General features: G+C 47.7%; 1 protein-coding gene across 2 annotated transcripts in view; it reads left to right on the top strand.

The window, feature by feature from the left end:
* The window catches only part of MEOX1 (mesenchyme homeobox 1), a 17,697-nt gene that overhangs the window by 4,695 nt on the left and 1,761 nt on the right, over positions 1-11,241 (top strand). Inside the window, exon 2 of one of the 2 annotated variants that reach the window (XM_006910089.2) lies at positions 11,074-11,238. The exons of the other annotated variant lie outside the window; for it this stretch is intronic. Within the exon in view, the coding sequence (XP_006910151.1) occupies positions 11,074-11,238 (165 nt within the window). The remainder of the gene's footprint in view (positions 1-11,073; positions 11,239-11,241) is intronic. 2 annotated transcript variants of the gene reach the window in all.

Genomic DNA, 11,241 nt, shown 5'->3' with positions numbered 1-11,241 from the left:
TTTTTTTTGGTTATGGCTCCACTTGTATATAATATCATTTCAGTGAAAGCTATTGTTTAAAAATTTCAAATTATAGTATCCACTAGAACCTGTGCTGATTTTCTAAATGCAATTTTTAACTTCATAGAAGCTCTTCTGAGAGATCTTACCATGGGACAATCTTGTATTTGAAATCTTTTCTTTATTATGGTCAAAAATGCATAACAAAATTTACCGTCATGACCATTTTTAAGTGTATAGTACAGTAGTGTTAGCTACATGCACATTATGGTGAAACAGATCTCTGAAAAATTTTCATCTCATAAAACTGAAATAAATTCTATATCCATCGAACAACAACCAGCATTCTACTTTCTGTTTCTACGAGTTTGACTACCTTAGGTACCTCTTATAAGTGGAATTATGCAGTATTTATTTTTTTTGTGACCGGCTTATTTTACTTAGCATAATATCCTTGTGGTTTGTTCATGCTGTAGCATATAACAGGATTTCCTTCTTTTTAAGGCTGAATAATATTCCATTGTATATATATGCCACATTTTCTCTATCCATTCATCTGATGATAGACAGACACTTGGATTGCTTTCACCTCTCGGCTATTATGAATAGTTCTGCAATGAACATGGCGTACGAATATTTCTTCAAGATCCTGCTTTTGAATTCTTTTGGATTTTTACCCAGAAGTGGAATTGCTAGATCATATGACAATTCTATTTTTAGTTTTTTGGGGAACCATCATATTCTTTGCCATAGCCACTGTACCATTTTACAGGTCCATCAAAAGTGGACAAGGGTTTCAATTTCTTCATATCCTCACCAACACTTGTTTTCTGGGTTTGTTTGTTTGTTTCTGTTGGCGGCCCTCCTAATGGGTATGAGGTGATATTGTGGTTTTGATTTGCATTTCCTTAATGATTGGTGATGTTGAGCATCTTTTCATATGCTTATTGGACATTTGTATATCTTCTTTAGAGAAATGTTCATTCAAGTTCTCTGCCGGGTTTTTTAATTGATTTGTTTGACTTTTGTTGTTGACTTGTAGGAGTTCTTTATATATTCTGGATATTTACCCCTTTTCAGATATATGGTTTGCAAATATTTTCTCCCATTCTATAAGTTTCCTTTTCATTCTGTTGATTGTTCTCTTTGCTTCACAGAAGTTTTTAAGTTTAATGTATTCCCATTTGTCCATTTTTGTTTTTGTTGCCTGCGCTGCTGATGTCATAGCCAAGGAATCATCGCCAAACCCAATGTTATGAAGCTTTTCTCCCATGTTTTCTTCTAGGAGTTTTACAGTTTTAGGTAGGTCTATGTTTAGGTCTTTAATCCATTTTGAGTTAATTGTTCAATATGGTATAAAGTAAGGGTCCAACTTCATTCTGTTGCATATGGATATCCAATTTTCACAACACCATTTGTTGAAGACCATCCTTTGCCCATCAATTAGCCTTAGCACGTCTGTTGAAAATCATTTGACCATACATGTGAGGGTTTACTTCTGGGCATCTATTCTGTTCCATTGGTCTACATATCTGTCTTTATTCCAGTACCATAGTGTTTTGGTTACTGTAGCTTTGTAATATGTTTTGAAATCAGGAATTGCGAAGCCTCCATATTTTCTTTCTCAAGATTGTTTTTTCTATTAAAGGTCCTTAGAGATCATTTTTCTTTCTATTTTTGCAAAAAATGCCATTGGAATTTCAATAAGGACTACATTGAATCTGTAGATCACTTTGAGTAGTATGGACATTTTAACAATAGTAAGTCTTCCAATCTATAAACACAAGATGTCTTTCCATTTATTTGTCTTCTTTAATTTCTTTCAGAAACCATTTGTAGTTTTAAGTGTACAAGTCTTTCGTCTCCTTAATTAAGTTTATTCCTAAGTATTTTATTCTTTTCAATGCTATTGTAAATGTAAGTTGTTTTCTTAATTTCTTTTTCAAATTGTTCATTGCTAGCATATAGAAATGCAATTGATTTTTGCATGTTGGTTTTGTACCTGGCAACTTGCTGAATTTGCTGAATTCATTTATTAGTTCTAATAGGTTTTTTATGGGATCTTTAGGGTCCTCCACATATGAGATCATGTTATCTGCAAACAAAAGTTATTTTACTTCTTCCTTTCCAATTCAGATGCCTTTTATTTCTTTTTCTTGCCTGATTTATCTGGCTAGGACTTCCGGTATTATGTTGAATAGATGTGGCAACAGTGGGCATCTTTGTCCTGTTCCTAATCTTAGAGGAAAAGCTTTCAGTTTTTCATCGTTACATATAATGTTAGCTAAAGGATTTTCATATATGGCCTTTATTATGTTGAGATAATTTCCTTCTATTTCTAGTTTGTCGAGTGTCTAGGAATTCTTTCTTGACCTCCTTCCCCACCCCCCACACAGAGCAAGCCTTGTTTATACCTCTGTTTTAGCATCAAACCACAGTTGGCCAAGATGGTTTAGATGCATATGAGTTATAGATGCATATGGCTGCCTTTCTTCCAAAAATTGAAGTGCCCGGAGGGCCAGAATGAGGTCTGATTCACCCGTGCAGACTCCCGAGCACCTGTTGAAACATTTGTACACGGGAGGAGCTCATTCAATGTCTGGTCAATAGTCTCTATTGCAGCCTGGCATGCATTCATTCATTCATTCATTCATTCATTTTCTCACCTTCTCTCTGAGCATGGCTTCACTGCCTGGCATGAGGGTCCCCACCATGTTTGATGTGCTTCTGTAAAATGCATCAGAATTTTTACAGTCTCACTCATGAAAAAGTGTGCAGAGAGCCAGACTTCAATTATAAAACCAGCCCAGGGTCAGAGCAAGTGCTGGGGTCAGAAAGACACATAAACAGCCACATGCAGGTCAAGCTGACTCTGCAGGAATCCCCCATGGGGTACTGGGGTCAGTTCCCAAGTACCATGGCCACCATGGGAAATAAGTGGAGCTGCTATGGCTGAGCAATAAAGTGGACCCACCATGGCAGAGCAGTCAGGCGGCCACCATGGCTGGACAGCTAGAGGGCCCAGCTGTCGCATGGACATGTGGCTGTGTTCTCCAGTCTAGAGGAAAGGGCACCTTTTTCTAATTTGCAGAGAGGCCCCCTATGGGCTAGCATCAGCCTTGCCAACCACCCCTCATGGCTTTTCTCTCTCTCCTCAGTGGCGAGCATTGGCTACAGAGAGTTAGGGGCTATCTTAGTCTGCTCAGGCTGTCATAACAAAATTCCACAGACCAGGAGGCTTAAACAATAGACATTTATTTCCTCACAGTTCTGGAAGCTAAAACTTAGAAATCAAGATGTCGTCAGGTTTGGTTTCTCCTGAGGCTTCTCGCCTTGGTTTGCAAATGGCCACCTTCTTGGTGTATCCTCACTTGCCTTTCCCGTGTGTGAACATCCTGGGCATCTGTCTGTGTGCTCTAATCTATGACTCTTCTTATAAAGACACCAGTCAGATTGGATTAGGGCCCACCCTAACAGCCTCATTTTAACTTAAGGAGGGGGGCCCAAAGTGGGAGCCTAGGCTTCGGCTATTTATTCTCTTTAAGGGTCCAATTGCCAAATACAGTCACAGTCTGACGTACTCGGGTTAGGACTTCAACATATGAATTGGGAGGGAGGGACACAATTCAGCCCATCAACAGGAGGTTATGAGCACAGGGACAAGGTTCTAGCAGTGGCACAAATGTTCCAGTTAAAAACCCCTCTAGTGAAAGCAGCATCTCAGAGGCAGGCATGACCTCAGAGCTTTCCTAGCCTGGCATCCTGTTGCCACTAGAGCTTTTGCACTCAGAGAGAGCATTATTTCTGACCAAGCAGATCCTTGCATTATTATCTTACACCTATGAACAGAGATGAAAAAAAGTGGAGACATTTTTAGGAATGAGTCTCTAAAGAAGTGGGTTGTTTGACAGAGGAAAAAGGAAAGGAGATGATAATGAAATAGACAACTTCAATGATTGTCACCTGGGTCACTAGAGCAATGCTGAGTACCATGCTGGGTGATCTCATGTCCACCCCACTCCTTTGCTGGGCTGCAACCTCGTAATGGGGTAACGGGGTCAGGGACTAATGTTAAGTGCACCAATAGGGCAGACCTGGTTCAAGTCTTAGATGCACAACTTCCTGGCCGTGTGAACTCAGGCAAGTCCAAACCTCAGAGTCCTCCTCTGACAAATGAGGATAACAGTATCCCATAGGGTTGCTATAGGACTAGATGAGACCACAGCCAACACTTGGTAACCTCTCAGTTCAATTTCTCAAAACCTACAAATGAGTACCCTTCTCTTTTCAAAGTCTTCCCTGATCCTGGCTGCCTCCCGGGTCACCTGTGTTCAAACTCCAGCTAGACAGTGATGCAAGCTCAAATGGAGACTTTGCAGCCTGCCACCGGCCAGGCCTATCTGCCTCTGTAGGCTCACTGGTCCAGGGTCATCGCAGTGCTGTACAGGGTGTGGTTTCAGGGGCGTATGGCAGCTGCAGCCCCTCTCATCCCAAATCCAACCCCAGGACCCCCAGTGAGGAGGAAGCCTTAGGCTCCAGAGTGGCCAGCTTGGGAGGAGAGACAGGGGAGCTCCTGATTCTCCTCCTCTGACAGACAGAGATCCGGGCCCAATGGTGGGAGCCCAGGCTTTGGCCATTGTCTGAACTGAGAGGCATCAGCACAAACCCTGTGCCTGGGCGTGCTCAGGCCCCACCCAGGTACATTCTGGAAATTCTGGAAAAAGTCAGTTTCCACTGAGGCACCAATGTTCTGACCAGCTTCTAAGATGGAAGGGTCTAAAGAGCCCACGGGCTATAAGGAGATCAGCCTAGGGGCCACCTTAGCCCTGCCTACACCCCTGCCAGGCTGGGGACTCAGGAGTCCCACCCCGCTCACCTATTTCTCTGGCTTGAATAAATTAGGGCATCTGGGCCCAGGGAGATAGGGATGCTCTCAGAAGCAGAGCGGCCCTTTCTGAGGGGCAGGACTCCTGCAGACCCCAGGAGCTAGTCCCTTGCCCCAAGGCCCTCTCTTCTCGCTGAATCAGGTTTCCCTGGCTTCTGGCCAGCACTCCTCCCCACCCTACCCCCTCCCACCCTTTTAAATTTCATGTTTCTCTCTGTTTTCCTTGAGTGCAGTGGTAAAGGAAAAGTGTGAGCAGTGGGCCGGGGTCCTGAAGCCCACACTTCCTTTGGTGACAGCTACGGGCGACATCTGGAACTTATAAACACAAATAAAGCCCAGCACTGCCTGTGCCTCCCCCCAGTCTAGCTTAGAGGCTTGTCGCTGCTCCCACCTCTCATTTCCAGTGCCTCCTTTCCCTCTCACTTCTCTTTTCCTGTCTTCCTCGGGCCCTACACCCCATCTCATCACCCCGTTCATTTCACCCTCCCTCACCACCGGGTCACCCTCAATGCCCCACCCCACCTGGAACTCACAGCAAAGACTAGTGTGGCACCAGGCAGTCCCATTCCAGAAGAATCTGCTTCTCTCCAAGAAAACATAATCTGAATTCTCCAGCCCCACTGCTGGGCTCCTCAAAGAGGTACCTGTATCATCTCTTCAGGCACCTACAGGAGAGAGAAAGGGCCTGGATATTGAGGTGGGTGGGGCTCGGTGGGGAAGGCAGGCCAGTCCCAGGAAACCAGAGAGGTCCTGGAAGCCAAAGCTCAACTGGTCTTGGGCTGGCTCCATCCAGGTCTTGTCTATTTTGATGGGCTTTGACTCCTGAAGTTGAAAATATCAGAACTAACAAGGACGTCAAAGATATGCACTGTGAAGAAAACCAGACACTGTTTTCAGAGGGTTTGTCAAAGTCTCACCTACTGACATCATGCCCCAAATATCCCCTCCCTCTCCCCTCCCTGGGGAGTCCCAGAGAGACAGACCTAGATCCAGACACAGATGGAGTGAGCATAACGTCCACTTCTGTTTTCATAGCTCCCTGCTCATCATCCCCTCAGGACAGTGTAACACAGTGGGTATAGCCCTACACTGGTCCCAGGGGACTTTCAGCAAGCCATTCAGTCTCCTGGGTCTTAATTTCCTCATCTGTTTAATGGCTAATGTGTACCTTACCTACCTCACAGAATAATTAAGCGGCTACAGCAGAAAGCAGACTACTACGTGGAAATAGCTTCCTATCAAGGAAATCTGGGTTCTAGGTCCAGTCCTGCCTCTAATCTGCTGTGTGTCTTTAGGCATGCCTCTTATCTACTCTAGGCTCATCTGTAAAAGAAGTTCATCTATGGGGGAAAGAAGTCCATTGTCAATTGCAAAGTGCTATTTGAAAACATGGCTTTCTATTTGGTCTTGGACAGAAATTTATGTAAAATGGCTGAGAACTGAGGAATAGAGATACAAGACTCCAAAAAGGCATGTTTCTCAGAGTCTGTCTGAACTTCCTTGTAGCTCCGATAAAGCTGTCTGCTGGCTTTAGGAAGGCCTGCCAAAAGTGATAGCTATTTATGAAATAATTTACTTTGAGTGGTGTAAAAGCTCATGGTGGAAACCGCAGTCACACACACATCCTGTTTGAATTTCTCTGGGCACTGCTGGCTGTTCCATCATGGTCCTACTCGCTCAGAGGGTTGTGCAGGCGCTAGGGCAGGGTGGAGCAGCTCTTGCTTAAGGCCGGCTGAGTGCCAGCCTTCTCCTTCTGCAGTCCTGAAGAGGCACCCACAGGACCAGGAGAACCAATGTGTGATTCTGATCGATGCTCATTACTATGCCTGGAATCATGGCCCCCTGGAAGCCTGACACAATAGTAACCAGAGACAGAGATCCGAGCAGAGATGTAGAATAGTAATGGAGAAAGGGAAAACAGTTAAAAAGCCAGACATTGAAAAGGTAACCCTTTCACACAGCTCTGGAGACACGGTACCTTGAGCAGCAGCATCTCTAACCTCCACCGTGAATCATCTCTCCAACATCGTCTCCAGTAGAACCTCTTCTGGTGGTTCTTTCAAAGTCTCAATAGCGTGCCAGACACTATGCCAGGTGTTAGACACAGCTTACCCACCCCATTTCACCTTCTCAGCAGCCTTCTGATCGCAGTGATGTAGCTATTCTCGTTTTGAAAATGAGGGAACTGAAGCTCAGAAAACTTAAGAGACTTGCCCAAGGTCAGAGAGCTCTTTCTTGGAGCCAGCTAAAGCCCAGGCTCTCCAATGGGTCCTCAAACACCTCTACAAACACAACCCCCCTGCACTCTGCTTGGGGTAAGGAGATTTGCATGTCAGAGGGAGAGAGAAATTCCCCCACACAGCCTTGTTCTTTGGGCCAAGGACCTTGGGGTGGCTGGGGTAGGGTGTCTTAGGACAGAGCACATGGCAAGGCCCAGATTTGACTGGTTGGAGGAACTAGAGGCCAAGACAAGAATATTTGAAACTGGAAGGGGCCTCAGGTTCACGACCAGGGATTCTCAACAGAAGAGGGACTAGGGAGAGAAAAGGGTGTCAGGGCTGCATATTGGAGAAAAAAACTCTGACACCAGCTTTCCAGGAGAAAGAAGACTCAGCCCAACCCCATACTTCTATTCATGGGGAAACCGAGACTCAGAGAGGGAGGGAGGCTCCCCAACAAAGGTGTACTCTTGGGATCAAGCCATCCTGGAGTTAGTGTGCCCATGAACTGCGCATGTGAGCCGGCAGACTGAACACCCTCTGGCCAAAAATGACACGAGAAAGTGCTCATAGTTTTTCTTTCCTTTTTTTTTTTTTTTCTGTGTTGATGAAAATGTTGCAGAACAAAGAGAATCATAACGTCCACTTCCGTTTTCATAGCTAGTTTGCCATACTTCTGGCCTTTTGTCATTTCCACCAGTGATGGAAGTTCTTCTCCCTCCAGGAAGCTGATGAAGACAGTGTCCTTCTGGTGCCAGCATCCTACCCCCTCTAGCAGAGGTTGCCCAAGGTTCTCAGCTCAGACTTCTTTGTCCTGTTTCCTCTCCTTTCCCATTCTGAGACCCCAGTGCCTAAATCAGGACAATAGAGGCAGGAGAGGAAAATAGGTAAGGAGTGTCAACCAAGTAGATAGTGGTCGGCTGCCCACATAACCAGTCCAAGACGAGCTCAGCGGAGTCCTCCCCCTACATCCCCTCGTCTCTCTCAGGAGGATTATGTACAGGACTGTGTGGGTGCTGGGGGTGAGTGGTTGGTGGTTCTGGGGTTCCATAGAGCACCTCTGTATACCTAAGCAGGCCTGGGAGAAGAGGGGCGATAGGCATGGGCATCAACCCTAGACAGGCCTCCCAGGAGCCCTGGCGGTGGAGACAAGCAGAGCTGCCGTGGTCCAGCTCCAGCCCCCAACCAGCCAGATGCTAAATGGAGAACCTGATGTCAGGGTTGCTGGCCTGGGCTCTAGTCAGGTGGATCTGGTTTCAAATCTCAGTTCTGCCCCTAAAAGCTTCCCAGCACACTAGGTAAGGTCCTGAGCCCCTCTGAGGCCACTTCCTCCTCTGTATATTAACAAAGATCTGGCAAATAGTGAATACCTCCTATGTGCCAGGCACAGTAGCAAGTGAGAAAAAGCAGTTACATCCCTGGGGGGAGAGAGAGAGCTATTAATCAAATTATCACACAAATCCACATGACAGAGCTAAAAGGGATAATAAGAGGACCTGCTCCTAGGGGTGTTGTGTGGAGGGTTAAAGCAGCTGCATCTAAGCACATGGAATCCTTCAGGAAATGCCGGCTGTTATCATCCCAGCCCCTCAGATGCCATCTCCTGGAGTTGAAGGATTGTAAGAAAACTTTATGCTTTTCCACTGCTTTAAAGTTTTAAAAGCATTTTCCACACATTAACTTGTCCAGTCTTCCCAATAACCCTGGGAGGTACTTCATTTTCCCCAATTTCTTGAGGAGGCGTCTGAAACCCAGAGAGGTTTAGTGACTTCCTCAAAGGCTCCAGCAAGGAGATGCAGGGTTTTACACCCCCTCAGTTGTTAAAGGAAAGGGCTGGAAAACATTGAGCCCTGGGACAGGAGGGGGCGGGAAATGAGCCGGTGGGGTGAGGGGGTGGGTGTTCCCGGCCTCACTTTTAGCCGGGATGTGCTCTGGTGGCCCCCCACCCCCCACCCCGCTGCATGACTGCCCGCCCTTCCAGACCCGCGCTTCCAAGGCCGAGGATTCCTGGGGGACCACGGCCCGGGGCTGCGCGTCGTTCCCCTCCGGCCCAAGCTCCCGCGTCGGGAGGGGTCTGGGCCGGCTTTCTGCGGCTGGGACCCAGAGGCCATCCGGCAGGCAGCCCAGCCGGAGAGTGCGCTCCCTCCTGCCCCTCCGAACCCGGCGACACGGCCCCCACCACTCGCGTATCGGGACATCGGGGAGCTCCCGGGGGCGTCCCCTCCTCCGCCTTCTCGGGTTCCCGGGATGCTAGCAGCGCCCACTCATCTCCCCCTCAGGGCGCCAGGCAGGGACCGCAGCGCCCAAATCGCTATACCAGGAGCCTCCCTGCGCCGGGAGACGCCACCCCGACCCTTGTCCCGGGCTTCGGGCGGCGGCGTGAAGCGAGGGCAGAGGACGAAGACTCAAACACAAGGGGGCTGAATGCAAAGCAGGAGGAAGGGCTGAGAAGGGAACTGGCACGCGAGATTGTCGAGGGGTCTCTATGTCCCCACCCAGCGCCGCAATGTGGCTGTTTGGCTGGGAGTGTGGGCAGCCTGCCTGCCTTATCCCCCACCCCTGGGTCAGTTTAGACTCAGCCTCTGAGAACAGATAATCCCCCGCACCACACACACAACCAGGTGGGGATGGGGGCCTCGAAGGGGCAGGAGGTCGGGGTGCAGCTTTCACTAATGCACCTGACTTTGAGCCCTAGCCTCCATGTCTGTAAAACCAGGACAGAGAAGTGAAAGATTTCTCTAACTTAGGGCCGGCAGGAAGGGTGGTTCCGGTAGCCTGCACCGGACACGCGGCACCCATTGTTAGTTAATTGCGAGGTGTGTGTCTCCTTCCTGTGCGCCTCTCCACCCACTGCCACCACTAACAGGAAGGTAGAGCACCTTTTACTCTGCTCAGGAGATAAGGATACAATCCCTTTTGTTGCTACAGCACTTTACAGTTTGTAAACCCTTACTACATAGATTTCATTTGAACAGTATGTGAGTGAAACTGCCTGGGTTTGATTCCTGCCTCTGCCACTCACTGGCTGACGGCACTGGATGAACTTGGACAGCTTGCTTAGTTCTCTGTGCTTAGTTTTCTGGTCTATGAAATAGGACTAACACTAGAACTCATCTAGTTGGGTTATTGTGAGGCTGATACATACATGTACTGTGCTTGGTCCCTGCACCGTTAGCCAATTATGATTGAGCCTTTGCTGTGTCAAACTCAGAGCCTCCTTCATAGATGAACTGTCCAAACTTCTCCTCGTGTCAAAGGGGGAAGGAAACTTAAAGCAGCACTTCTCTGTTTACATGTGCACACAGCTACCCCGCTGATCTTGCTCAAATGCAAGATTTGGATTCAGTAGTTTGGATGGGAAGGGCGGGGTGGGGATGGGGGCTGAGATCTTGCAGGTCTGACCAGTTCCCTGATGCTGCTGCCACCAGAGCACCCTTTTAGCAAGGTCTTGGAGCAGTTTTTTAAACTTGACCATGTGTCAGGATCACCTGGAGGGCTTGTTAAAGCAGATCGCTGAGCCCCACTCCCAGAGTCTCTGATTCAGTAGGTCCGAGGTGAGGCCCGGAACTATTGTTTCTAACAGTTCTCAGGCGATGCTGATGTCGCTGTGGACAGAGAACCTCTGTTTTAGAGCATATTGCCCACAAGCTTACAGCCACGACTCATGTCAAGCTGGGGGACGGGCTGGGTGGTAGAGATCCTTAAACAGCCAAAAAAGCTTCTTGTGCTTTGGGAATAAAAAAGTTGGCGGGGGGGAGTGGAGGGGTGACACTTGAAGTTGGGAGCCAAAAAAACTTCCCCATTTTCAGGGAGTTAAAGGAAAGATAAAGGGACAATATGGGTTCTTTCTCAGCATCTTTAAAAATAAGAGAGATAGAGAAAGAACCTGTTCTGCCGCTTGAGGACAAAAGAAAGGGAACCGAGGCCTCCGTACCTCACATCTTCTTGTTTGGGTCCCTCTCTCCCCAGACAACCAGGAGAACCGAGGGAAACCAGAGGGCGGCAGCAAGGCCCGCAAGGAGAGGACGGCCTTTACCAAGGAGCAGCTGCGGGAGCTTGAGGCTGAGTTTGCTCACCATAACTACCTGACCCGGCTCCGGAGATATGAAATCGCTGTGAACCTGGACTTCTCGGGGC

This window comes from Pteropus alecto, unplaced genomic scaffold (assembly GCF_000325575.1).
Source record: "Pteropus alecto unplaced genomic scaffold, ASM32557v1 scaffold313, whole genome shotgun sequence".
Classification (NCBI taxonomy): Eukaryota; Metazoa; Chordata; class Mammalia; order Chiroptera; family Pteropodidae; genus Pteropus; species Pteropus alecto.
The sequence above is the reverse complement of the archived record's forward strand: the minus strand, read 5'-3'. Positions and strand labels throughout refer to the sequence as shown.